The sequence below is a fragment of the Endocarpon pusillum genome (genome assembly GCF_000464535.1).
Source record: "Endocarpon pusillum Z07020 unplaced genomic scaffold scaffold1818, whole genome shotgun sequence".
In the NCBI taxonomy this organism is placed as follows: domain Eukaryota; kingdom Fungi; phylum Ascomycota; class Eurotiomycetes; order Verrucariales; family Verrucariaceae; genus Endocarpon; species Endocarpon pusillum.
The window spans coordinates 21,939-49,907 of NW_006916082.1; the positions used below are offsets into that span (position 1 = coordinate 21,939).

Below are 27,969 nucleotides of genomic sequence, written 5' to 3' on the forward strand. Positions count from 1 at the left end.
GATAGTTAAAAACGCAGCTTAACAAATAATAAAATGTATTCTGCCTGCTAATTAATTCTGGCTAGGTCTTTTAGCTTTTTATCTAGTTAAAGCATTAATTAGGCAAACCTGGACAAAATTCACTTATTTGCAAGCTATAGGTACTAGTGAGTAAATAATATATACCCTTTAATCCTAATTTTCTATAAGGCTACAATTAAGACGAATAAGTACTAAAATATAATAAAAAAAGCTGTTCTCTATAAAGCAGTATTAATCAGTGTTCTTATAATGCTCTCTAAGTCAACTAGTTCAATTGTCATATTAAGAAGCTAGCCTGGCAAGTTATCATTAACGCTAGTATAAAGCAGTTTATACTACATATTTTAGTAGTCAAAATAAGCTAGTAGCTTTATACTAATAAGTTATAGTGTAATCTACTTGTTCTAATCCCTGATCAAAAATCTGAAGTCTTGCGAGCCAGACATTTTTATCAATATTTTCAGGGGCTATATGCTAACACTAGTTAGCTAATTTATATAACTTGTTAAAGCTTATTATATCTTTTAAAGTGTGATTTTTATAGACCTTTTAGATTTAAGAAAACTATAATATCTAATAATTAATATTAATAGATTTATTAAATCTAGCACTTATAATCTCTATTATAAAAGGCTTCTTAAAGAGCTCTATTAATATATACCTAAGACAATAAGCAGCTCTATAGACATATTTACAGATCTTGCAAAATGATTTGATTTACTTACAGCTCTCGTTTTACACTAGGAGTTCGTCTTCTATAATGCATCTCTTGTGGAATTTGCACTATGAAGTGCTGATAATGAGACCTGCTATAATAGTGCTATAGACGCTAGCGTAATTAGCAGTAGAATCCTTATTACTCTTAAAGAAGATCTGGATTTAAGAGCTGGTTCCCTTTATACAGACATGGATTTAATAATATTTATTATCGTATTTTTGTTCTATGCTTATAATTCTTCTTCTTATTAGCTAGTAATACTACAAGAATTAAAGTATATTTAAAGTATTATGTTTCTCTAAGTTAAATAGATACTTCTTATTAAGGTACAAATCTTTAAGTCTAAATAATAAAAGAGGCATTTAGAAAGGCTTTCTCAAAAAAGTTATTACTAAAGCGGGACAAGCATCTTATAGTTATAAGGACTGTAAGCGTCTTGCAGAAAAAGACATTAATAGTCGCTAGGTAGGCTTTCTTGCAGAACGTTCGAAAAGACTTGCATACTGATTATTCATATACTTTAGATCAAAAACACTATATTTACAGCTTACAGGTTAGCGACTTGAAATAGATGTTAGTAAATATATCTTATCTTGAGGTTGTTATTGCTGCTAGCAAGGACTTAAATATAATTTTAGAGGGGCGAGTCAAGTTAGCAACTTACAATCTTATATATAGCTATTTAGGATAAAAGGGAAATAAGTCTATAAAACCAAGAAATAATATAATCTATATAGCCTATTAACAGTATAAGTAATATAATAAAGGATAATTTAATTTATATTTATAAGTAATTAGGCAAGAGCGTTTACACGAATATAAAGGCTGTTATTCTTGTGCCTTATAACGTATTTATATGCTTAATTCCTAATACCCAAGGATCTTCTATCAACTATTGATTTCGTCACGCTCAATTCTTATTTTATAGTCTAGACGACTAGCGCGTCTAGACCCGAGTAGCCGCTCTCTGCTCTGCCCAGTATTTCCTCACCAGCTTGGGATGCACTGATGCCTTAGGTAACCAGATCTTGGTAAGGGCGCTGACTTTATATCGCGATCCCGACTCGCCGACGACCTGGTGAACCTTGTATTCCTGGTCGCCCGGCGGTTGGTTTTCAGTGACTTCCAACGGGCGAGGGGAAGATCAGGCTCGTTTTGAGGACAGCGAGCCGTCGCCCTCTGTCCCGCCATCATCCTCAGCGAAAACGTCAAAGATCTAATCGCTGCTACGGCCGTCGGCCTGATCTGATCCGCTTAGGCTACGACTTCGTTTGCCAGGGAGGCTGACAATGGAATCTCCTTGCACAGGGTGGAGCTGCCTCTCCTCTTCCAACGTAGCCCTATTATTGCTCTCAGGGATTTCGGGAGAGAAGAAAGTTGATGTAGCGATCGCTGAGCGATCGTCGCTTTGTGGCATTGCTGCATTATCTAAGTTAGAGTTGTCCACGCCTTCACTTGTGTGAGCAGCGACGTTGGCGTCTCTATTTGTGTTCTTGCCCCTTACTATCAGATTGTTTATGGTTATCTGATGTAAGATATGATTAGATTAATCTGTCGGATTACTATCTTTATTATTAATAATAATAAGACTTTCTGTTAATTATTAGCTTATAACTAAAGCGGAATTAATGATTATTAGCCTACCCTGACTATTTTCATGACTAATATAACCTCTGTCGTTAATAGAGCTATTTATAGAAGAGTCCTTAGACATATAATAGCCAGGAACTACAGATAGCTAAATAGCAGAATTATTATTAGTCTTAACCTGATCTACAAAGATTAGTGTCTCTATAAGTAGAGAGTTAAAGAACAACTATACAGGAATATTCTTAAAAAAGGATTTTTGTAACATAGGCGTAGTGCCTAAAGGAGATAGCGCTAGACTTTTAGCTGCTTAGACAGACGGATTTAGGGAGGGAGAGCAAGGAGGGTTTTGGGAGGCAGATAAAGATTTGAAAGTCTATTAACAGAATTTAGTAAGCGAATAGTCATCCTAACTAGTTTATAATATAGTGTAATATTGTTAGCTTACTTCAAGGTTAGCTTAATAAGCCTAATAAGCCTGTGTTGTAGGTAAGAGAAGCTTCTGTAATAAAGAAAGCTTGTCGTTATTACTTTTATTACTATTTACATTATTAGTCCTTAAAGATATATTAGATATAATTAACTTTATATTTAAGTACTAAATACTGTAAAGCTATAAAACACTATTTGATAGCTTGTTCTAACTTAAAATAAATGATTATTATAAGATTAGACTATATAAGGGCAAGACTAAATATTTGCTAGTAAGGAGCAGCTTATTATAAAGAAATAGACTATACTTCCTAGAGTATAGTTAGTAGGAAAGGACTTTTATTATTGTGATAGGATTGCCTGTACACAACAGAAAATATAGATACTGTAAAAAAAAAGAAGGAGATATAGACTTTTTCTAAATCTTAAAGAAAAGAGCTATTAGATCTAAGTAAGAGAGGAGTCTAGGATTTTATAAATAAGCGGCTCTAGTCCTTTACTAAATTTATAGTAGCTACAACTGCCTAGCTTGCCTATTACTTTGTGTATTATAATAGGGATTAACCTTTAATAGCTTGTTATTACTTCTTACTTAGGCCTAGTGATTATGCTGTGGCTACTCCTCCTTTATAGCTTCTTCTGCTATAATTATCCCTTCTCTTCAGACCTGTATAAATCCACTATCAAAAGTAGCACTTAAGCAATATTTCTTTACTCTAGATTAATCTTCTATATAATGCCTTTAACTCCTGACCTTTCTTATAAGCTTACAGCCAACCCTTTGTCTATATATAATCACGCCTAAAAGTGCTAAGCAATTAGTTATATACAATTAGATATTACAGATCGCATAATAAAGAAGCAGAACCTGACTAATCTCTTAAAACGCTTTTCGTATTCTGGCAGCCCTGCGTCTTGTGACCGTCTGAAAGCAACACAGCAAGGGTACCGGATATTTATATATAACGCTATAGTGTGCAAGAAGTTGGTTAAAGCTGTAACTCTGTAAAGATGATTAGATTACAGGAATATAATTGCGTCAGTTTATACTACATAAACTTCTAATTAAGCAACTATCTAGGTTTGAGGCTATTGTCTAAGATAATAAGGTCAGAGTAGTAAAAGTAAGTCTTAATACAGCCCCTACACAGCATTTTACTTATTAGCTCTATTATGCACCTGTAGAGGCTTCTGATCGCTTGAGACTTGAATTCTGATAATTAGAGAAAATAAGTAAGACAGATCTTAAGGTAGCCAGTTGAGATGTTTTTGCTATTAGCTCTATCGCATCCTTAGCTAGACCGGATCTCATAGCCCCTATCCGAATCCGTTATCAAGGCAGGCTCTAATATTCGAGCGGCTTCTAATTAGACATGAAAAAGGCATCCTTAGGTGACGTGACACGCTATCATCTTCTGCATGTCTCACCGGATACGTTCTAGACCTGCTTCGTCGTCGCTACGCCGCTCGAGTGACGTGGCCGGCACTGCGACATTTTCACTATTGGTCCTGTCGCAGCGTCGTGTCAGCTAACACAAGATCTCCGAAGGCTGACACGTCACGATCGTCGAGGAGGAGGAGAAACCAGCGATGCGGGATCCTACTATAGTGATGCCGGTGCCTCAGGCAAGGGAGATGTGTTAGTTGAGGGGTCGATGAAGAGATGAGATTCCAAGGGCAGGATGCCGATGGGGGCCCCATCACATAAACCGCCAGCCACCAATTCTGGTAGAGTGGGCTGTGCATCGGATCGCCGTCGACAGCCAGGCCAACAGTTGGATCAACCGGCAGGGGGAGCGTCGAATAAGAGCACGAAGGTGGAAAGGGAAGGCCGGTCAGCGGCCTAGCGCTGCGACGCTGCGACGCTGCGGGGCCCGGAAGCGGCGGCGCAGCAAGCCGAAGAGGATGGAGTAGAAGACAGAAAGGAAGAGACGGCGAGGGAGATCGAGGAGCAACGGGCTTTTTATACCCGGGCCAAGCGGCGAGAGGGCGCGTTGCCCGATCGGGCGGGGCTAAACCGGAAGAGGCAGCGCACCGGCATCTAGACTACACATAAAGTCTGAGTCGTACCCCGCATTGTGCCCCACCACTGCCTCCTCCTGCGCGCCTCAGCTCGCTGGGCTGCAGGCAGTGCGAGTTGGAGAGTGCGTTGTTCTCTCCCCTCAACGGGGGCGCGGTCGTTGATCGATCGAGTCCCTTCCCAGGCCGTAAGGAAATTGAAATCAAGCTGGCCGAGAAGACCTACCTCCACTGACCCACCGCAGTCGTCGACGTGCTGTAGCTATCCCTTGTGCTGCGTGCGGCTGGATCCCTTTTAGCGTCATTTAGAACTTGGCGCCAAAAAATGCGTATTTAGTATCTGGTGTACTATCCTCTTGCAGCAAGTACGCAATTCACCCGGGTATCCATACTCTTGATTAACTTATTAATAGCTTCTTGACTAATTACCTCCCAACCCTCGTGAATAGCTTGAAATAAGCGTTGATAATCCTCCTTACTTTTGCCTATTTGATTAAGTTCAGGATAATGATTCTGAATCTACTGCTTAAGTTACGCCTAGAGGTGTTCAATTAGATTAAGATCTGGACTATAAGGTGGCTAATCTAACACTGGTATGCCCTCATCTTCAAATTATTTCTTGACTTTTCTGGATGTATAGATAGAGGTATTATCTTGTATAAATATCATACCAGGTTGCTATATCTAAGGCATTTGATTATCAAGAACTATAAGATAAGAGTTGGCAGTGTATCCTGACTTCTCTAAATCAGGATCTCGGTCTATTATAACTATATCTGAACGACCATCTCCATGAATTGCACCCTATATCATGACGCTGATATCCTTGCCTTTCTTATAGGGTTGTATCATATCCTTATCCCACTTCTGTTGTGGTATATGAAAGACCCAAACTCGCTATGCCTCTGAGCCTCGTTCAAGGCTACATTCGTCACTCTATATTATCTTGCGCTATTGATCCCAAGTCCAATTTCTATACGCTTTTGCCTATGCAAATCGTTTAGCAACCACTTCTAGAGTAAGCAAGGGCCTTTTTTTGGCTATCTAATTAGTAATACCCTTATACTTGAGTAATTTGTAAAGGGTATTCGGATGAACAGTAACCTTAGCTTGGGACTTGAGTAGGGCATAGGTAATCTTCGGATTGCTTCGTACAATGCGTAGAATATTTTGTTTATCAACTCTTAATAATATAGGGGGTCGACCAGAGCGCGGGCGCGATTGCCCTGCGTTGCGCAGGCATTCTCTTCGTAGGGTAGTAGCAACAGTTGTTGGTGTACAAAAGACCTTGCCACTAATTTCTGTATTTGTCAACCCCACAGCCTTATATGCAGAAATCTGAGCTCGATCCCATATAGATAACTCTTGATTATATCCTCGATTGCCAGAAATAGCCTTGAGAGGCTCTCGTTGAGCCATAATAGTCGAATGAATAGAGTGATGAAATTCGCGTGGTAGCATTTAGCGCGTTTTGCGACTCAGACTTTTTGTGGGGTACTGTATGGCACCTGAACCGTGGCCCTGTGACTGGCCCTCTAACCTGCAGGGTGGCCACACCGCTAAGGCTGCTGCCTGCGGTGACTGGCCAGGGGTGAGCGACACCTGCACCTCACCCGGGCTCATCAAGACTGGGGTGAGCTTGAGCGGCATCACCCTAGGCCCGGAGAGGTCGTGAGCTCGAGGCAGATTTTTCTTTACTTGGCGTTATAGCGAGAATTGCTGGCGCCAGCTCGATCAGATAGAAACAGCTCTTCAGGACTATTGACATAGTGAGATTAGATGAGCTATATGTTAGGGATTCAGAAAATACCCGGAGGCATTGTCAGACTGCCACGGTCTGACGCAAAACAGACGAACAAAAGACGGACTCAGAGTGTGTGAATGAAGTTGTATGAATCTACATGCCCTGAGGGCGCCGAAAGGCATCTACGCTAACTAGCTATCTGGGCAGGCCATGCAGGCCCTTCGGCCCTGCCATGCAGGTGCATGACAGGCGCATGACAGGTATTTTGACATAGATTATAGATATATGAGAATCTTTTAAAGGAGTAAGTATTTACCTCTCACCTCTAGTTTCTGGGGCATCCAAATACTCCCGTATCTTACATAATCCTTCCACAGCAACGATTTCAGCGTCTCTCCGCCTTGCGCTTATAGATCTGATTGGCCCAACCTCTAACCCCAAAGCATCATCAAGCATTGATCTTTTTTGCAGATCGCCGTGCACCTCGATCTTGTTCTTTGCAAGGATCTTTTTCAATCTGATCCAGTATGACTGACCAGCCCGAAGGCCCGGGGGAACTTCACGAACGAATCCATACAGGTGGCAACAGTGAGTTGTGCACCGCATGCCAAAAGATTTTCAGTGGCATGCAACTCTTCAATGAGCATGAGCACATGAAATATGGGACACTGGTCTATAATGCGGCGCATGGATGTTCCTTGTGTGCGATGTTGGCTTTGCATTTCTCGTCGCAATCAGATGGCGTCCGGGACGGTCAGATGATCAAGACTTGGCTTAGTTTCAAGTCGCGATTGAGTGATGGGCTTACTCCCATAATCTGGGCCCGACTGATGGATAGCGCGGAGTCATCTCCCATCGAACTGCACATGGTGCCCTTGACTGGTAAGTCCTTTTTGTGGCAGGCTTGAATTACGGCGTATCATCATCACTGAGTAAGGTGGACTCCAGAAGTCGATCCATCGCTGGTTGAGCATGTCATCGCGCCTTCCACTGGCTCGTCAGCAAATCAGAAGCTGGCTCAACAATGGTTCCAAGAGTGCCTCCATTCTCACCAGGCCTGCAGGCCGGACATAGAAAGCTCCTGGCTTCCAACACGCCTACTACAGATTGATTTTCCACGCCACGTTCGTTTGGTGGATGCCAGAGACATAGTTTCAGACGGTGGGTATGTGTGTCTCAGTCATTGCTGGGGCAGCATCGACATCATAACATTAAATCAAAAATCCGTGTCTGAATTAAGAAGCGGGATACTTATTGAAAAGTTGCCGAAAACTTACAAAGAAGCTATTTTTGTTGCCTCGCAGTGGTTTAACTGTTCATACATCTGGATTGACTCCTTGTGCATAAAGCAAGATTCTATAGAAGATTGGGCTCGTGAAGCCTTGACAATGAGAGAGGTCTACAAAAACTCTCTGATCACTATCGCGGCAACGGGTGCACACAACTCGATGGAGGGCTGTTTCTTTGATAGAAATCCTCAGAGCGTGAAACCTCTTAGGGTCGCCGCAGAATTGGACGTACTTGGCAAAGGGCTGTTCTACTGCCTCGATCGGGAAACGTGGGCCAGGGGCGTCGAGAAATCTCCTTTGGGTCGAAGGGCGTGGGTCTTACAAGAGGTGAAATATGTTTCCTGCTGGAATTCAAACCTAGGGTACGGCTGAACGCTCCAACAGCGCCTACTATCGCCACGCGTTCTTCATTTCGGTAGAAGTCAAATCTTTTGGGAATGCAGCGCACTAAATGCATGCGAGACGTTCCCCAAAAAGATGCCAAAAGAGAACGAAGATCTGAGATGGCAATGTCTTATCAAGAATATGCAGGGTTTTCAAGAGGGAGCTGCCTTTCCTCTCCACCAATGGAATAGTATATGCTCCTCCTACATGCAAGGTGGGTTGACAAAGGTCACGGATAGAGTTGTGGCATTTTCTGGGATAGCCAAAGAGATTCAGGAGCTTATCAAGGACGATTATCTTGCAGGACTCTGGGGACGCATTTTCTTGAGGGGATTATGCTGGTCTGTTCGGGACTGCCAACAGGTCAATGGTGAACCTTCATTTAGACCACAGTATTACCGTGCTCACAGCTGGTCTTTCTTATCGGTCGAGGGAACTGTGGAGAGTTTCTGCGGCAGGCCACCAGAATGTGAGCTAATCGATATAGTCGATGTCCGCGTTACTGTCATAGGACAAGATCAGGTGGCTGGTCCCATGGAGCGAGGCTACTTACAAGCTCGTGGCTTCGTACGTCCAATAACTTGGAAACCTGGTCCGAACAATGATATGACTTTGAAGTGGATGTTCGACGACACAATCGTGTACACCGGTATCCGAGTGAAATTGGACGAATCTCCCAGAGTCGGTGGCCTTTCGCCGAATCTTCACTGCGTCCCAATCTCTCAATACGACTACGGGAATGGGGCCAGAACGATCTGGTTTGGCCTTGTCCTGGAAAGCACCGGAAAGCGAGATAGGGAGTTCCGGCGCAGAGGCGTATTCGACATCTGGGACGACAATCTATTTGCTCAAATGTTCCAGCGTCGCATGGTGAGACCGAAAGAGGAACAAACAGAGCCCGATGGCATTGAGTATGCTGATGGTTGGGACGGGGTCCAAAAGACAGAGTTTACCATCATATGAAGGTCACCACCGAGCTGGCTGGAAAACGAAGGCTAAGATAAGAATTATTATAGCAGCTCGATGGGCTCTATCAAGGGCTAGCACAGTGTCTAAGCGGTGATGCGCAAAGCCTGTCAACATCGATGGCGGAATTTAATGTTCAGCGAGACGGTTAGTAAGGGTGTACAACACCTACTCGTCAAAGTGGCTCATACCATTAGTAGGGCACAAACGTGGAGCCTGCACAAATCTAGCATCGTTCCGGTAGAACTGCACATATCGCTGGAGAACCACTCAAAAGGGAGAGCAGTATGGAAAGCAGCCTGTTGAATTTACATATTGCCCAGGTTCCATTTTCCGTTCGATATTTTACAGTGTCACCAGTGTATTCAACTTGTATCATGTAATCTTCACTTGTAACACCGACTGAGTAATTTCAGCCCTGGTGCCTGAACCAAGCCGCTAACTGGGTAGTTAGTAGCAACGGCCGCAGAAGCGGGGCCCCGGAACCACAGGCCCGGTTTCCCCAAACTTTTGCGGCGTCAGATTCCGTACCTTGTAACAAGGGAACAAAGGCATCAAACTTTCCCGGCCTCTTTCATGTTCCCTTTCCTTCCAACAAATCTGTCAAAATGTAGTTCTCTCCACAAATCACCCTCTGGGCTCGCTATGGAGAAGATGGGAGGGGACGACAGCAGTAGCAGCACGGCCAGCGAAAGAGCGCTTGATGAGTCAGCGGTGCTGTCAGATGAGTCAGGCTTTTACGGTAACTACTACTAGCTTCCTCCAGATGGCTTCCGCGGTGTGACTGACTACCAAATCTCGGATCGAAAAAAGCAGGGGACGAGAATATGAAAGCTGAGTATGAATCGAGGGATTCAAAATTCGATCCTGCGGAGTTCTGGAAAGCGCAGCAAAGGTCTTTACAGTGGATAGCGGAGCAGAACCGAGAAGCGGCTGAGGCGAAAGCGGCGAGGGCACGATATCACCGCGACAGATTGGATGCAGCGCAGAAGATGGAGCACGCCGATAATGTTGACTCAGACCCTCCGCACCCAAGAGATGTTCCTTTGGATAGAGATACCATGGACGTCGACCTTCCTCCCTTACGCCAAGAACCTTCGCTATCACCAGCACAAGAACTCCACAACCCGTACGAAGGCGACTCGATGGCCAACAATTGCACGAACCTCTCCCCACCTTTCTCTCCCGCCTCCCACCCTCCACCACACCCCTCACCACCGGTCCCTGGATCCGGATCGCCAATCCGCACCACCACCACGCCCACCGCCAAGCCCGAGGCAAACACGACATCGCGGGCCTGAAACAAGAAGGACACCGGCTACTACAGAATTTCTCTGCCCAGCGTCGGGTACGATCACGCGCATGATGAAACCGGCGAGAGATCTGCTCGAGGAGGACATCGTCAAGCTTGCGCGCGCCAAGAATGTCAAGGAGGGGAAGTGGATGCTCTTTCCCTCGCCTAAGCATGTGGATGGGGTGTGGGCTAAAGTTGCGAGGGCGACGTGGGAGGGGGAGCTGGGGGTGGGTGCTAAGGTTGCGACGAAGAATGAGGATGATGATGACGAGAGGTCGGAGAAGAGTCGGTTGGTCTGTGTGTATACGCGGGATGTTGAGGATCGCGTGGATGTGGAGAGGGTGCTACAGAAGCTGGTGGGGATGGGGTTGGTGGGTGGTGAGCAGGGCATCTTTTATAAATGTGATGCTTACACGTATCTGGATGTTATGGGTGGGAATGAGTGGAAGTTGAAGGCGAGCATGTATGGGAGTAGGGAGATGTTGAAGAAGGGATGAGCAAACCGAAAGGGATATGTCGGATGTTGCTGGTTGTTCAGGTCATCATCACCTTTGGTCATCTAACTGCGTGCATGGGCATGCGTTGTTCGAAATATCTGATCAGCAGCACTTGGCGAGCTACCCTGGGAGAAGATGGGATGGAGAGGAAGCGGCAATGGGAGTAGTCGCTAACTCGCGTGTCCAATACTGCTTTTCCCGGGCGTGTTAGAGATACCCTTGCCTTGTCGCACTGCACTGCAGGCGTTCCGCTCTGACAATCTCGAAGCGGTAGTTGCTTCAAAAAGAAAGCTGATAAATAACCCTGTCTTCTCATTGAGATGAAATCATCCTGCCTGGAATGGAGTCGCAGGTGGCTGACCTCCCACGACGACAAACAAATAAAGCCATGCCATCTAAAGGCAGTGCGTATGGCTCGGATGGAGTGCTTCGACGAACAGACTTGGTTTTTATAAGTTAGGAGATACATGTGCACACCGATCAGTTGCAATTTAAAGTTACCCGTTTGGGTCGGTGGATTTCTGGCAGGGCAATCCACTCGATTCATGTGTCCCCGTTTAGGTGCTCCTCGATATCTGCATTTCCTTAGTGGAACCTCCCAGCACCAATGTGTATGCTATGGAGCAGGAAAAGCCGACATTGAATTGGGGAGCAGTGGCACCGAGTGTCTGCATCTAAATTAGATAAGCAGCTGATAAGTATTGTACGTGCGGTCTCTGCATGAATTTGATCAGGGACCCGTAACAGCTTCTACCCTGAGCTAACGACTTGCTGCCCCCAACCGCCGAAATACATGCCGCCGGCCGCACACTCTGGATCTTGTTCCTCGTTCTGTGAACTCTTCTCCCATGCCCCGTCCCAGCACACTTTATCATAGGACTCCTCTACGCTTCGGCCCATCTCTTCCCGAAACTGTCTTGGTAGGCCTTCCAATTCTTCCACCTTGCCTTCGTCAATCTTGCTTTGTAGGATGGCCGCCATCATTAATGATTCCTGGATGCCCAAGCTATGACCAATATGTCTCAACCTTCCCAGTACATAGAGCCGCATGGATTGTGGGACGCCGAGTGTACTTCCAGCAAGATAGATGGCCGGCAGAGAGAAGTATGCCCATACCGCTGGGGCCGGACTGCTGAGTTGTTCGTCGTAGCGCTTGTCGTGCCCAAGGAGGTAGGGCACGCTGGCGCAGATGTCGAAGGCTGTTTCACAGATGATGGCAAGGGATCTGGATCGTTGAGACTGGGGGTCTAGCGTTGTGATGATGGGTTCAGGCTGGGCCAGCATCTCGTCTATCTGGGCGAGAATGGCTTCTTGTATGAAGATGCGTGTTGCGCGCTGAACGTTCCACACCCCTGCAATCCAGTGGGTATGGTACACAGCGTAGGCATCGTCATAGATGATGCTTGGTTTGGTCGAGTCGAAGACAATGGTATAGTCCCATTGGCTAGAACGTTCGGCGCCCCAGTTCACGACGGCGTCGTCGAGCTCGAGTAGCGAGGCAATGTTCGTGTACGGGTCGGTAAGGGAGCCATCCCTGATGGAAGCGCGGAGCTCGCAAAGCCGGTAAATAGAGTCGGCGAGATCATTTACTATGCTGCAGGAGGAGTTGGGAGTTCGGGGAAGTCGGCGACCAAGTTCGAGGATGATTGGTGGGACACGTACTTCGCGCTGATAGCAGCTTTTGAGCTTGTAGAGTTGGTAAGTAGCTAGTCTATGCTTTGATGTGCAGAGGTAAAGAACGCATGACTTACAATTTGTGACCGAGCTTGAATAAAGACTGCAGAGCCAAACTCGGAATCCAGCATATCTACCCCACGCAGGTTTAGTAGGGCAATGCTGCCGTTAATGTGATTTGTCCAGGCCTTCATCGACATGGACGATGAGCAGGTCATAACCTATGGGTCTGTATAAGTCATGTGAAATCAACGTGACGGTTCATGAAGCGAACCTCAAAGAATCCGAGAAGTCCAACTGCGGTCATTGTGCGATCTTGCTTGCATTGGGCAGGATCTTGGAGATGGCTCTTGGTCATGCGCAACGCCAGGGCATACTGACGGCGTGCATTGGCCATCAATATCGGATTGCTCCTCCGGACCGATAATGCTGCCAGGCCGACCGCTTCCATGGCAACTTGCAGAGTCTTGCTCTGGGTCGTCTTCCAAGAAAGCAAGTTCTGCATATGGCCGGAGCATAAATCCGGATCGCTTGTAACATAGTTGGCAAGGAAGTATTGAATGCCTTGAGTTTCGACCGAGGGTCCTGGCGCACCGGGAAGAGATGATCCCTTAAATGAGCAAATTGAAGATTTATTGCGAAGCGATGTTAGACAGAGTCCATCAAAGTCGGAAGAGCTGCCAGAGGACGCTTCAGATGAGTCACTAGGATTTACCGATCCATGTGCTCGCCGTCGCAGCTTAAGGACCTCCTTAACTTGAGCTTTATGGGCCACTTCGTTACTCTCGTCGCAGAATCTGAGGGCCAGCTCTTCACGGTATCCCGGACACAGACGGCCGTCTCTGGACTTGAGACATTGGGAGCACGCCGGCCGAATTTGATCACACTACAATCTCGTTACATCTCCGCCAATCTGCTCATTCGGGCATACTCACTCTGATCTTTTTCCTGCGACATTCCCCACATCCTTTGCTTGGTTTCCCCCTGAAGACCATGGAGATTTTGCTAAATTGCCAGGCTGTCCTGCTGGATCACCTCAATGGTGAGTGTCGAGAACGACTCCTGGTTTACATGGGCATACATAACACGAGGGTCGTGACCCTTCAACTCCTTCACGGCTTTATGAACTTTCTGCGAGTCGGAATTCAGATCGAGTGGCTTACATCTGGGAGGCACTCGGTATTACTACGTACTCGAGTAGAGCAGTGGGCTGATACGTACCCGTCCAGTCTAACTATAACCGGTAGAATTCACGGGCGCCACATGGTCACGGCTAGAAAAGAAGGACGTTGATTCGTTCACCATGTTTCGCTTGCAGACGAAGCGTTGTAACGTCTCTCAGCCGCACTTGGCATTGAACTGACTTCTTCACGGGTACTCCAAACCCTCCGAAGCGCAAATGCACCCGTGGAACAGCGAACGGACTGAATACAGAAGCTGAGGTCGCAGTCTAGCTCCACACTACTGAGTGTCAAGACAGAGAACAACATTCCATGAATGCTGCCCTGCCAAAATGCTAAGCCTGCTCCGTCATAAAGCTAATGTCGTGGAACGCCTAGTTTCCGTTTTGGGGTATCATTTTATCGTGTCTTCTTCGACACGCAACTACCATCGTTCGATCAATCAACCACGTCCCTCCCATTATGCACCAATATACCACACCTCAACCCCAAGTACATCAAATTTGTGTCCCTCTTCGCTCAGAGCTTCGTTCCCAAACGTCGGGCACGGATCGCTGATGCCGTGTTCAAGTTGATCATCCAGCCAAAGCCCATAATGACCGTCCCCACCACCGACGCTGAGGTACCCGCTTTCGCAATAGATCATGAAATCATTGATGCCGCTGTAGGGAAAGGCTTTGAAGCGAATTCGGTCGGGAGTGCTTGTGCCGGATTGTTCTTCAGCCGGCAGCTGGAGAAGGAGATCTCCGTTGTGTGTAGTTTGGGGTTTTGGTGAATGGTCACCTCGCAGAATAGTGGTTCGTTGTAGGTTGGTGGTGTCTGCGCTGGGTGGCGGAGGGAGGCCAGCTAGCTGCAGAAGGTCTTCAGATGGAGGCTCGCCATTACTGTTGCCATTGAGGCCGGAATGGAGAAAACGGACAGAGGAGAGAATACTGGCTTTCCAGAGGAAGCATTCGCCAGTGCCGAAGTAATGGAGGGAAGGTTTTGGAGGGTCTGTAAGGTACGCGCCGAATATTGCGCCATTGCTGGCTGACGCGGAGTCGCGGATTACAACTACGTAGCCGGCGCGCTGACTACGGGCAGCTGCGCGTTGACAGCAACTGTACAGTGTGTGTAAAGATGCTCCATGTGCTTCGAGGCTGTATGCCAGACGCCAATTGTCTACCAGCTGGAGGCGTGGTGGAACGAGGAGCCGTATCTCTTCGGCAAGTGAACGGGTGAGTAGTAAACGTGAGGGAGGGCCTGTGGATCTTAGAGTGAGTGGGGTGAGGGGCGGAGGAGTGAAAGGCGATGCTGTGCGTTTCGGTGGTGTGTAATATCCCGAGGATGATACTGGCGCGTCGAGTAGTCTTGATACCGATTGGTCTGGTGGCTCAGTCATCCGCCGGTAAAGACTAGAAACGACGTGCTTGACAGGGTATGCGAGGTATGCAGCTGAATTCGGATTGTGCGGATTCGATGCCAAAGTTGGCTCGGCTGGGCGGGTATTGTGTCTGCCATGCTCATCACTGGGCGGCTCCATGTCTTCAGGTTTCCTCTATGTTGTGGGAGGAAACTCATCGAGAGCATCACAAGAAGACGTCGTCCAGTATTCTCGGCAAAGTTTGGAAAGTCACTCCACTGTTGCATGGCCATGATTTGGCCGTACGGAATGCCAAGCAAAGGATAATCTGGCCCCACTGCGTAATGTTCAGGTAACTGCTATTGATGGTTGGGGACCCCGTGGCTGGGGATGGCGCCGCCTCTGTACTAGTACTAACGGCTGGCTCGCCCACACCCGAGGCTCAAAGGACGCGGGAGTCCGACCTCACCCGACACGTGTTACCACCTTACGTAGTACACGTCAACAACAAGCCTCGAAAATCACCATCACCCTACAAAGCATCTGCAACGTTTGATTTGACTGTGCAGCATTTGCTACGGGCTGTCTAGAAGTACTGGAAGATATGTCGAATATTAGCTAGAGAATCAATTATGAGCGGGACAATCTGCAACATCAAGAATCTCCTTCTACAAGGCACATTCACAATACGGGCCGAATACTGGTGGGTTAGCCGAGGCGGAGAATCAGTCTACCACTGTGACACAAGGAATGATGCGTAGGCAACAGTGGACGCACAGGCAACGTTTTGGACAATTGGAGCGACTTGTCGTCCAAGCAGTACGTGGTACATGTACTGCCAAATCCTTGGCGGCGCTGCGTGTCACATGACCCGCGCTCGTGCCACTCCGCACAGTAGTTAGCCTCTCCTCCTTCTGAGATAGACTCTGCAGGTAGATAGAATTCAGATCATCCACTTCATCAATAAACAGAAAAATCTTAAAGCAAGTGACTAAGCTCTAGATATCAGGCTTGACTGAAACTTTAATAGAATAAAGTGAACAGTTATAGCCGAGTCCCAATTAGACCAGAACTAGAACTTGCCAACTCGTCATTTAGCATGTGTTCCGTCTCGCTCCAGTCTCAGCCAAAGTCAGAGCAGCGCTTGCTCGGGTCTGGAAATGGAAAGCGCACCTGGTGAGATCAATTCTGGTGGCGGTCGGTATGTAACAAAGGTGTTCGCTCCTGGCGCGATGGGCTATCAGGCCACTCAAATCCTGATTCATTCACCGAATTCGGAGAGACCCATCGAAATCCTTCCAATCTTCTATCAACGGCATGACGATTGTTTCAAGAACCGATTGTTGGAATTCGTTGTCTTCAAGAGTCGGCTCCCGAAAATCGATGGGCCAGAACAAACACCTTCGGACCACGTCACCGTACCTGGGACCACTATCGCTATAGACGTAATCTAGAGCAGTTTTTAGATTCTTCATTGTCTCTTTCGAGTCCATCTCCTCTGCCTTCTCCAAATCTGCCCACGTCTGCCCAAGGCTGAGTTCCAACAGTGTAAGACCAAGTGGGAAGAAGATCTCGTCATGGATGAGATGAACCGCAAATGGGGAGTGCGGGTCTGAACTCGTAAGCGCGTCATGTTTGTCCTTTTGTGGGACATCCCATGACAAGTATGGATGATGAACAGCATCCGGATTGGAGCCAGCTTTTAGGAGGAAGAAGATATCACAACTCCGCCAGTGCTTTTTTAGCCACGACCCATTCAGTTGCAGTACGCTGGACGCAAGTGATGCAGCGATGAAAAGTCGATCTCGACGGCTGAAGAAAATTGTGCCAGGAGGCCTCCGGCGGCCTATCTGTTTCCAAGAGGCCAAGAGCTTCTCGAGAGACTGTGGTTGAGCGTCTGCGCTTTCCCCGTCTCCAAGAACAAAAACGTCGTGACGATGGGCGATCGATGAGGCGTGATCATCCAACAAGAAACCAATGCATTTGCGAATCGAACAAGGAGTAGAATGCAATGCGGAGCACATGTCTGTGATTGGAGCAGCCAAAGTCGCAATCGAAACGGGAACTGGGACGTTGGTGGATGGGCCGCCAATGGCAAATCTGACACCTTTCTTGATCGTGTCAGCTGCAAGAGAATTAGGCGAGCCCTTGATGTCTGAACAAGGGGCATTATGACCTTGAGAGATTTGACCTTTTGAGATGGAGACTGATCCTGTAGTGGAGTTTGAGGAAACGTCTTGGGCACTTGCAGCTTCGGCAGGCTCAATCTCCACCTCTTGCCACTTCCAGACAGCTGGAATGGTGCCTGGTACATTTCCAGCTTGATGCATGCAGTTCAGGAGGATACGAAACTTGAGCTTGTTACCGTCGACCCCTGCTGCATCCCAGGGCTGAGGCTCTAGACGAATATTGACTACGTGCGGGTGGCCGCAGTTCCATGGTTTTCTTCCGATTACAACATTGTGCAGGCTCCTAGCAGACCTCCTAATCTTTTTGAAGTCGGCAATGCGTTGACGGTGGACGCCGATTCGTCGTCTGCTTCGGACAGCTTCGAGATACCGATTCTGATGTGTGAACTCACGAAGATCTTTGTTTGCTTTGTCGATTTTGGCGAGGAGCTCTGCATAAACATTTTTCGACAGAACGGTCTTGAGTCTTTTGAGTTCGCGTCCCAGACTAGGCGTACTGTCCCAGGTCACCTAGATTCAGGTATTAGCATCCTAATCCAGAACACTGGTTATATGTGCATGGGCTTGGAGCCGGTGTAGGATTTAGGTTAAGCAGCAGCCCTCGCTAGCGAGCTTCAAAGACGTGGCCTACTCACACATCATAGTCTCGAGGATTGGTTCAGGTGTTCAGGAGAATGAACGGAACAATGGTAGAACAAGATGAGGTCTGACATACTTTTCCGCTTGCATCAATGCCGAGCTTCTTCTTGAGACATTCCAGCGCGCCTAGCATCGCGTAGATAGTAGCCATGTATGGCTCGTATGAATGATCTAGTCGTGCTCGAAGTCGTGCATCATACTCCGGCCTCTGCCATGCAGGACCTCCAGGGATATCAACGAGCAGTGCGAGCTCCTTGTCTGAATGCACGATTCCGTCCAAAAGTTCTTCCAAGGTGTCTAAGTACCATATCTGTTGCGTCTTGAGCAACCGCTTATAGTCGGCAAGTTCCCGTCGATACCTTCTCCACAACTTTATGGTCTCAACGCCCTCCACAAAGGTAGTGAGACCTTGGACAACGAGGGGAAACACGGCTAGCGTTACGCCAGCTATCTCGAAGCCTGACATGATCACTAGGATGGGCAACGGCGTTAATTTATAGTATGCAATCGACTTTCACTAACTTGCTAGCAGCCAGACAGAGCCTCTGTAATGAACCGATCAGACCTTGAGCGCTCTGCATTGCGGCAACCAAGCAAAAACCCAGGGCATCTCTTCAAAACCGAGAAGAGCCCTTGCGAACAATTGGTACGTGAGAGGGTTCAAAAGGATGTAAAGTCCAAGACCGTCAAATTTCCAATTCAGCTGAGACGCGGGGGTTGCGTAAGAAAGTTTTGGCCCCCATGAGGCTGATCGTACCACCTTGACCGTCGACCTCATCGATGCAAGACGGTCAAAAGATTGGCATCATTGTCTTGCCTTCTGAATAACTGGCACCGTCCGTGTTCTTGTGGTGTCACCTCTTCCAGATAACTTGATCGTTGCCTTTCTAACTTAGCGGTTGTTGCGTATCGCAGGAACTGGCTTCGTTGGCAAAAGCCTGCAGAGGAGCCGCCAGGGGCGCTGCTGTCCAGCACATCTCGTGGACCACTGACACTTCCTTTACTCCATACAATGGTTGACATGACACCAGAGCTGACTAGCGACGGCCACCGTGTTTTGCCGAGGCCATGGCGACTTCAATCGCTTCCAGTTTGATACCCTGTCTGCGCAATTTCAACAATCTTGTCGCCCGGGATGAGCTCAATGCCCACGAAGCTGAAGTTCCGAGGATAGCCTGGAATGACGAATTGGGCCGACTGCGCATATGGGCAGCCAACATCGGCGCCCACCAGACTGGACAATCATCCCTCGATTACCGCTTGAGAGACGCCTCTCATATCAGCAAGCAGATACTAAGTTTGCTTGGAGATCTGTGCTTTGCGTTGGACGAGGTCGGCCAAGTTTTATTAGATGGTCCGATCCCGGAGGAAATCGCAGACTCCGACGAAGATGATGAGACCGAGATCCAGCAGCTGTACAAGGGCATCTCAAACATCATTAAATGCCTCTACCAGATGTCGATGCTTATTCGCAAACCTGCCCGACATGATCGCCTGGTTCAATGTCGAACAGACGACGCCGCCGTCTTCCTGCCATACGATCGAGATCATGTTTACCATAAGTATCCACAGGCGGATAATGAAACAATCGAACGTCTTGCATTCGCCATCTCCAGAAGACGAGAAGATCTTCGGTACCGTGAGAGGCACCATTTGAAGCTCAGCCAGGGAATAGAATACGCTCAGAATGAGACCAGACAAGAAGGTAAATCTGTGGTCCTGTCTCAGACAATTGCAACCGATTTCAAGGAGACGCATATCGAGTTTGAGGACTCCGCCTCCAATTCCGGGTTATCTCAGACCTCCTATGCCCCATCCCTAGAGGGAGGTGGTGCAATTACTGTGCCGCCTCCTCCGAAGCAGTCTGTCAACGAACAACCATTCGAATGTCCCTACTGCTTTTTCATAATAACAATCAAGAATAGAAGGGCCTGGACTCGTCATGTTTTCAAAGACATCCTCCCGTATACATGTGTGTTCCCTGATTGCCAAGCGGCCAAGAAGATGTACGATAGTCGACACGAATGGTTCGATCACGAGTTGAAAGCTCACACCAAGAAGATATATTCTTCGGATTTGCCCTTGGAAATCGACTGCCCATTGTGCAAATCATCTATCAGGTCGGCGCGGCTCGAGCATCATCTTGCTAGACATCTTGAAGAGTTGGCTCTTTTTGCTATTCCACGAGGTGGTAATGAAGATGATGTAGACTCGGACCAGTCTGGGAACAGGTCAGATGATGGAAGGCTGGAAATTGGAGATCTGAGTAGCGAAAGCGAGGATCAGGATGAGCAAAAGAATGGAAAGCCAACCCTTGACGCAGAAGAGCAGCCGGTATTGAATGTGAGCCCAATAGTCGATAAGCGCCTCCTCTCTTCCTACCCGTCACTGATGAATTCTTTTGTTGCTAGGATGCCCTCAGCTATCTTGATCAGGTCAAACTCCGCTTCATCGATCATCCAGATGTCTATAATCGTTTCCTTGCCATCATGAAAGATTTCAAAAGCCAAGCGTGAGTTGACAGCCAAGCTGTAAGACTGACGCAGTATTGACATTGAGTGTAGCATTGACACGCCTGGAGTTATCGGGCGAGTCGCTAACCTTTTCTATGGACACCCAGACCTGTTGCAGGGATACAATGCCTTCCTTCCTCCAGGTTATAGGATTGAGTGTGGCACTGTTGATAGTCCTAATGCAATTAGGGTCACTACCCCTACTGGCACGGTGGCCAGTCATATACCCCCGTCAGGTCCATCTGACCATGATTTTTCCGCTATACCTGGGAAGCAGACATCTGGTCAGGGAGACGAGACCCCACTAAGTGAACATCATAGCTCCGGAGCACGATCCCCAAAATTCGCTCCAGAGGCGATTCCTCCGGCGCAAAGCATCAAAGTCCAGCTGTCCCAATTAGACTCCATGTCTCAAGGGGACGTCTTGAAGCGCTTCTTGGGACCAGCAGAGGCGGTTGAAGACGCCTCAGGAACCGATCCTGATGGCCTTACAGTGGAATCTGTTGCCGGCAGCCCATCAGAGGCCATGATTCAAACATTGCTGACGGCGGGAACCAAAAAGCTCCTTGATGACGAGCCGGAACATGGTAGCAGAGAGCTTGAGGAGCATGAAAATAGGCCAAATGAAATGCCAGCATGGACGAGTCAGTCTCAACTTGCGGACAACCAAATTGGCGGAAACCCTTCAATCGAAGATAACGAGGACCCGGAACGCCTGCTCCTGAGGCATAAGGGTCAGACGTATGAGTTGCAATTTCATCCACTTGCAATCACCAACGGAGGCCTCGCCATAGGCGATATCAGGAAATACGCAGCGGTAAAGCTAGGTGTGCAGTCGCAGAGAGTGAGGTTGTTCTATAAGGCGACGAAGCTGGCAGACGACACTGCCCCGGTGAAGGCATATGGGCTCAAGAAGGAGAGCGAAATTATGTGCGTCGTTACAGCAGATGACCATCAACGTGGGACCTCTATGTCATCCGGAGATGAGGGCAAGCATCCCCCCGACGCTGCTAAAGCCAAGGAAGAGGCAGAAGCGAAGCTCAAAGAGGCTGAAGCCAAATCAGCAGAGGCGGAAGCAGCGGCGGCGAAGGCGAAAGAAGAGGCAGAAGCTGCGGCGAAGGCTGATTATTACGACCCTGAGGTAGACGTGATACCCTCATATTCTGGCCTGGTGGCAGCGGGGATCCATTACAACCCCGAGCAATCTCCGCCGCCATATATCCCAACATCTCCGTCATCATCAGGATCAGTGTCGCCGGAGCCGGACACAATAACGAACGACCAAGAGGGCCATACCGAATCTCCTCGCCTCCCTGCCAAGAAGAAACCGAAGAGGAAAAAGAGAAGGAAGGGTCAAACTCGCCTATCGCAAGGTGACGCGGTACTGATCAGCTATCTAGACCCAAATCGTCCGGATATAGCGCGAGAGGTGGCTCAACACGCATTGAATTCTGCCTCTCAGTCGGAGGCTGAGGAAGACACAGAGAAGGACATGAGTGGAGATGGTGGCCGGAAACGAGCAATGCCGCATCATCACCGTGTGGCCGATGTCTTACCGTACGACTCGAGCAGTTCCGAAGAAGTCGATTATGAGACGCGCAAGGCATTAGAAAAATTAAATTTGATCTTTGAGGAGGAGAAGGCGGCCGATGAAGTCGATTATGAGACGCGCAAGGCATTAGAAAAATTAAAAATCTTTGAGGAGGAAAAGGCGGCTGAGGAGGCACAGAAGAAGTACATAGCAGATATGGAGCTCAAGAGGGCTAAAGAGCATTTGGAGAAGGCGGAGGCAGAGGAGAAGCGGAAAGCGCTCGAGAAGAAGGCGGTTGAGGAGTGGCAACGAGAACAAGACGCCAAGAAAGAGAGGGAGAAGAAAGAGAAGGAAGAGCTGGATAAGAAGGTCGAGCAACGACTGCGACAAGAGCTTGCGGACCGCAAATATACTCCTGCCGAGATCGAAGCCTTCTTGAAGTTTGAAAGTTAAAGATGCCACTAAGAGGGGAAGCTAATTAAGAAGGCCCTTGGGCGCCTTTGGAGTGATTTTTTGAGGTCTATTAACAGCTGTTATAGCCTGAGGTCGTGCCCCTCCGAATGTGTTAATATTCTCCTGGATTCAGTATACAGTTGAGCAGTAACATTAAAATCTCCGAGCTATTTCTCGTGGTTCTACGTCGGTAGCAAGCAACAAGGGCATTTCGTCGACGGTTGACTTCGAAAGGCGTAATTTGCTCATACCGAACTCAACACCAAGCGCCAAAAGTCAAGATAGAGCAAGATACAAGTGCTAGCGACGTCTATAAGCAATTTCAAGCAATTTCTACGCGTTTTTCGTACGTGGGGAGCTATTCCTATATCTCACCGCAATTCTGCCCTGCGGCACCAGCAAGTCGAGGGTAGCGCCAAGGATTCGCAAGAGTTTCGCAATGCACAGTAAGGACCAAAAATTTTAGCCAATTTATCGAGCTTGGTGATGATTTTCGATTAAAGAAGTAGCTAAGTCCTCTGACTTCTTAGCAACTCGTCCGGTTTCAGGTCCGGGCCGAGAAGAGTCAACCCGGACCGGCCCGAAGCCCGGACCAGAACCCTGACCTTTTCGCAGCCTAGTGAATGCGAAGCAGGGCGAAATTCGAAGCAGGGCGAAACTCGAAACAGGACGAAGTTTGAAGCAGGACGAACTCGAAACAGGGCGAACTCGAAACAGGGCGAATTCGAAGCAGGGCGAACTCGAAGCAGGGCGAACTCGAAGCAGGACGAAACTCGAAGTAGGGCGCCCTCGAAGTAGGGGGAACTCCAAATAGGGCAAATTTAAAGCAGAACGAAATCCGAGATCCAACGAATCTTGAATCGCGAGAAGATTTCGAGGTAAGACTATTTCTAAGGACACAGCTAGCTCGCTACTAGACAGAATATTAAATAATAGAGACAAGAAGAAAGGAAGTGGTGAACTCTATTTAATCAGAATGCCGATTCTTCAACTCACGATTTAAGTATACCATACATTTCAGCCAATCAATCAAGCTTAGCGGTGAGTGCGTATTAAAGAAGAGATACGTAATTTCTACGTCCATTTTCTACGCAACTAACAAATCCAACTTTTGATCGCCTTTTTGCCTGTCAGCGCAGTAATTTTTGGGTCGCGTCAAGATTTTGAAGTAGCTTGAGACTGCTTGCCCCCAACACTAGTTACAAAAAGGGTCGAAACCAGCCAAATCATGTATAGAATGGATACTCTGTAACATCTCATCGAAACCCACGATCCGTCTCAGATTTGATCAAAATCAGTACCTGGCTACCGTCTTGGTCACCTAGTTCCCACTGGCGGGTGCTTCAAATGTCGCCCACAATATGAACGCACTCTGAATGCCTCTGCATCCTATTCTTAAGGTATCTAAAGGTATCCCATGCGCCGTCGATCAAATGTGCCTTTTTAGCGTGCCAAGCATTTTGGGTCTTGGCATGCCTTTTTTCGTTTTTTTGATGAATCTCACCATTGAGGTCGATTTCTAACATGGATTTACGCAGATCGAAACGCATACCAAAGCCCAAGACTATATGGGAGGCAAAAGGAGCTCCTAGTGCAGCTAGCGATCCAAAAGTTACGAAGAATACTGCTCGAACAGAGCAACGAACAGCGCTCAAACCCATCGCCGCGGGGCCGCTTCCAAAAGCGCTTGAAATAGACGAAAATCAACTTCCTGAGCTCCCTAATTATTAGCTATTATCGATAGAATCATTGAATCAATAAATAGCTACACAGAAAACGCTCAAAATACGGATTTCGACAAAGAAGAAGATCTTAAATTCCTTTCTAGACCCTGGAAACTAGTTAATTTAACTAACATCTAGTGATATATTAGTTGTTTGCTTTATATAAAATATTATAGACTATCTAAACATAAAAAATATTAGAGCAAGTCAGGTTATTTAAGTATATTCTTAAGCCTAATAAGATATAAATAAATTTATTAATATTTTACGCTTTAAGAATATATAACTGCTCCTTATAAGGATTATAAAACCTTTGCTTAATAATTAGAGCTAATTAGTATTATTATTAAGCAAAATTATAAGGATAATTAGTAACTAAGCTCTTATTTAGTTATAAATAAGGCAATATTTATTTATAAAGGCTATAACTTTTATAAAGTTAAGCTGCTAAATAAGCTAATTAAAAAAGACTATAAGATTTAAGTACTTAATAATACTAAATATATATAACGTGGTTCACAAGCGTCTCGCGTATACAAGCGTCCTGCGCACTTTTCTTTCTTATCATAACCTTCTGACCATCGTACACAGTGTTACGACACGGATTGCTCGATGGCCCAAAGGGGCATTAGGGCTGAGGGCTAGGGCAGGCTTGGCGCCCTGCGCGTCATATCTCTATCCTCGCCTCCATAGCACTTAGATAGTCATCCATCTTCATACACACCCACTTGACATAGTCATACAGTTGCCTCCTATAGCTTCTTCGTGACTCTCCGCTATCTCTATAGCACCCTCACACCCTGTTGCACGGCCTTCCGTGTAACACACAGCCACAACACAAGAAAATCAATTATTCTCTACATCACTATCTTCCTCAGACGTCTCTTTAACCTCCTGACAAGTTCATACATTATAGTTAGTCTTGCTGTATCTTCCACAACGTTGTAAGCCTAACAACCTAGCCTGCGTAATACCCTCTTCTACTGACCTTCCACTTAACTACAGTCGTATAATCTCTTTTTGCTTAATTAAACTATATATATCCTTTATAGTAAGTGCACCTCTAGCTTATACACATGTCTTTTTAGCCCTCTAATGCTTTGTAAGGGCCTTATTAGCCTTATAAAGCATATAGACCTTCTTATATAAAAGGGTTATTTGATAAGTAATTAGCTCTATACCCTTTACTAATTACTTAATAGCTAAAAAAATACTATTTAGAGAGCTTCTTTAATATCTAATAATATAATTTTATATATACTTTAATTATAAAATAATATTATTAGAATTATATAATATCTAAAGAACTTATAAGTTAGCTTAAGAGGGAAGAGGTTTAATTAGTATTAATATTTGTAGCTTAATATCAAGCTTAGATAAGATAGCCTAAAAGTTATATAATATAAGGCTAGTATCGTAAAAGCTAGCTTTAATATTTTTAGTTATTATTATATTAAAGTAAATAGCTTTAAAGATAAAAAGAAACTTAGTCTCCTTAAGTTCTTTACTATATAATTACTTTAAGACACTAAAATAACTAATATCTAATAATTAAGTAAGATAAGAAGAGTATATAAGAAGATAAAGAGTAATAATATTTTTCTTTTTATAAAATTCTTTAAACTAAATAAATAAATAACTCTTATAATTATTTAAGATAATAATATTAAGATTTTTAGAGGTCTTTAACTTAGGATAAGTAAATTTTTAGTTAGAAAAGAAGATAAACCTAATTCTTAGTTAAGATATAAACTATTATAGTTATTTATACTTAGTTATACTCACTTATAGCATATATAGACGTAATGTAAGTAGAAGTGAAGATATAGACTCTAATAAGGCCAGGGGGCGCGGGCTCCGCTCCTCTGACTAATAGGAACCTTTAATACTAAAGAATCTACTCTTAGCTATTATCAAAGAGATATAACTAGTTATAAGTGGAAGCGAAGAGACAATAAGAAGAGGGATCAGTATAAGAGAGATGGAAACCTTAACCTTAGAAAAATAGAACACAAAACTTTAAGTAGCCTATAACGTCTATTAAACGCGCTAAAAACAATGCTATTAAGAATCCTTATAAATACTAAGGATATTATAAAATAAGTTTATACAAAGCTATAACTAGCTATAACTAGCTAGAGCTAAGTTGTTATATCTTCTCTACCCTTATTACCTCTTATTATATATGTAATTAATTAGTTATAAATAATTAAAACTAAATATAAGAAACTAAAGATATTTATTAAAAATTAATAGGAAAAGGAGAATGTTAAAAAAAGAAGTATATAAGATATAATAATAGCTATTAAGTCTAAAGAACTAAAAGAGGCTATAAAAGAGGTTATTATAGCAAGACGCCTCTCTAGCAGAGATCTTTTAGTATCTACTCTTACTAAATCTTTAAGGATTGCCCTTAAGAAAAGAATAAAGACTAGTTATAAGTAATTACATCTTCTGTTAAAGTTTTTAGCATTACTTTCTTTATTTTTATATATAGAGTAAGAGTTTAAAGAGTAAATATAAATAACTAAGTATAAATAATTATAGAGATCTATAAAGATAATTAATAACTATACTTAGACCTTAAAATCTTATAAATAATATAGCTTAAAAAGGCACTTTTAGATAAGAAGTAATATTATATATATAAAAAACGCGTCTTAAGCTTAGAGCAGCGTTATACAAAGTTATATAGCTACTACTTACTAATAGGCTTTACATAACACGTCTTATATAGAAGGTTAGTCATATCTTGTACATAATTAATTTAGGGTAGAAATCCTTATAAGTCTAGATTAAGGATATATTATATAAGCGTCTCTTCTTTAATCAGAGTTAAATTATGTTAGGCATTACATTCTTTAGCCTTTAGGGTATCCCTTATAAGCCTGAATACATCTAAAGGTGTCTCCTTCCTATTTGGGACTAGTACTTTTTGCTTTTAAAAGGCTAATTATTATAGCTATAAGACTATAAATAGTATCATTTAAAAGCTAGAAGAATTAGTTTTCGAATAATACTATTTATAGTCTTATAGCTATAATAATTAGCCTTTTAAAAGCAAAAAGTACTAGTCCCAAATAGGAAGGAGACACCTTTAGATGTATTCGGGCTCACAAGGGATAGCCCTTTATTTAATTGCAGAGGGTACTTTAAGGAATATTATATGTCTTTGTAATATCTTAGATTAATATTTCTTAGTGTATATAAATAGCCTAGATAGCAAGGAGAATTCTAGCTTCTTAAGATTAAGAATTCATAGTATTATTATATTATGACTATATATAATAGTTAAAACATTATAATAAGGAAGAAAAGTACGCAGGACACTTATATATATAAGACGCTTATAAACTACATTATAACTAGTTATAATATAGTTGACTTAATAAATCTAAAGCTATTCCTTAAGAAGGCATAAAAGTTAATTAAGTTACTAAAAAAGAGCTTATAAAGCTTAATATAATATATCTTATACTAATATTTGCCTTTATTATTTGTCTTATATAATATTTATATTAAATATATTTAAGGCATGTTTTTTGCTTCTTTTTAGATAACTTGTTTTTAAATATTAATATTATATAAGTACTTCTTACTTTATATATTTGCTATACTAGTACTACTTATAGAAATGCTTAAGGAATCTTTACATAAATCTTAAAACTAAAAGAATATAACTATAACCTTATTTAGAATTCTATATTTATAAAAGTTATTAATAATATGCTTATTTTTTTATAATAAGATAATAATACTATAATAGGTTATA

The 27,969-nt window shown here is 44.8% G+C and overlaps 6 protein-coding genes across 6 annotated transcripts; 3 read left to right on the forward strand and 3 right to left on the reverse strand.

Annotated features, from left to right (window-relative positions):
* Window positions 1-7,048: 7,048 nt before the first annotated feature.
* Window positions 7,049-10,461, forward strand: EPUS_03083 (uncharacterized protein; the record flags this gene model as incomplete). The annotated part of the gene is made up of 5 exons (XM_007802833.1): window positions 7,049-7,403; window positions 8,682-8,761; window positions 8,813-9,105; window positions 9,775-9,902; window positions 9,977-10,461. 5 exons carry the CDS (start codon window positions 7,049-7,051, stop codon window positions 10,459-10,461), a joined length of 1,341 nt encoding a protein of 446 aa, XP_007801024.1.
* A 64-nt stretch (window positions 10,462-10,525) lies between these two features.
* EPUS_03084 (uncharacterized protein) lies at window positions 10,526-10,951 on the forward strand (the record flags this gene model as incomplete). The annotated part of the gene is made up of 1 exon (XM_007802834.1): window positions 10,526-10,951. One exon carries the CDS (start codon window positions 10,526-10,528, stop codon window positions 10,949-10,951), a length of 426 nt encoding a protein of 141 aa, XP_007801025.1.
* Window positions 10,952-11,701: 750 nt separating this feature from the next.
* Window positions 11,702-13,620, reverse strand: EPUS_03085 (uncharacterized protein; the record flags this gene model as incomplete). Its single annotated transcript, XM_007802835.1, has 4 exons — window positions 11,702-12,637; window positions 12,703-12,846; window positions 12,900-13,511; window positions 13,561-13,620. The coding sequence occupies 4 exons, from the start codon at window positions 13,618-13,620 to the stop codon at window positions 11,702-11,704; spliced, it is 1,752 nt and encodes a 583-aa protein (XP_007801026.1).
* A 646-nt stretch (window positions 13,621-14,266) lies between these two features.
* EPUS_03086 (uncharacterized protein) lies at window positions 14,267-15,328 on the reverse strand (the record flags this gene model as incomplete). The annotated part of the gene is made up of 1 exon (XM_007802836.1): window positions 14,267-15,328. The coding sequence occupies one exon, from the start codon at window positions 15,326-15,328 to the stop codon at window positions 14,267-14,269; it is 1,062 nt and encodes a 353-aa protein (XP_007801027.1).
* Window positions 15,329-16,413: 1,085 nt separating this feature from the next.
* Window positions 16,414-18,442, reverse strand: EPUS_03087 (uncharacterized protein; the record flags this gene model as incomplete). Its single annotated transcript, XM_007802837.1, has 2 exons — window positions 16,414-17,847; window positions 18,053-18,442. 2 exons carry the CDS (start codon window positions 18,440-18,442, stop codon window positions 16,414-16,416), a joined length of 1,824 nt encoding a protein of 607 aa, XP_007801028.1.
* Window positions 18,443-19,044: 602 nt separating this feature from the next.
* On the forward strand, window positions 19,045-22,473 carry EPUS_03088 (uncharacterized protein; the record flags this gene model as incomplete). Its single annotated transcript, XM_007802838.1, has 3 exons — window positions 19,045-20,319; window positions 20,388-20,488; window positions 20,541-22,473. 3 exons carry the CDS (start codon window positions 19,045-19,047, stop codon window positions 22,471-22,473), a joined length of 3,309 nt encoding a protein of 1,102 aa, XP_007801029.1.
* Between the last annotated feature and the right edge of the window lie 5,496 nt (window positions 22,474-27,969).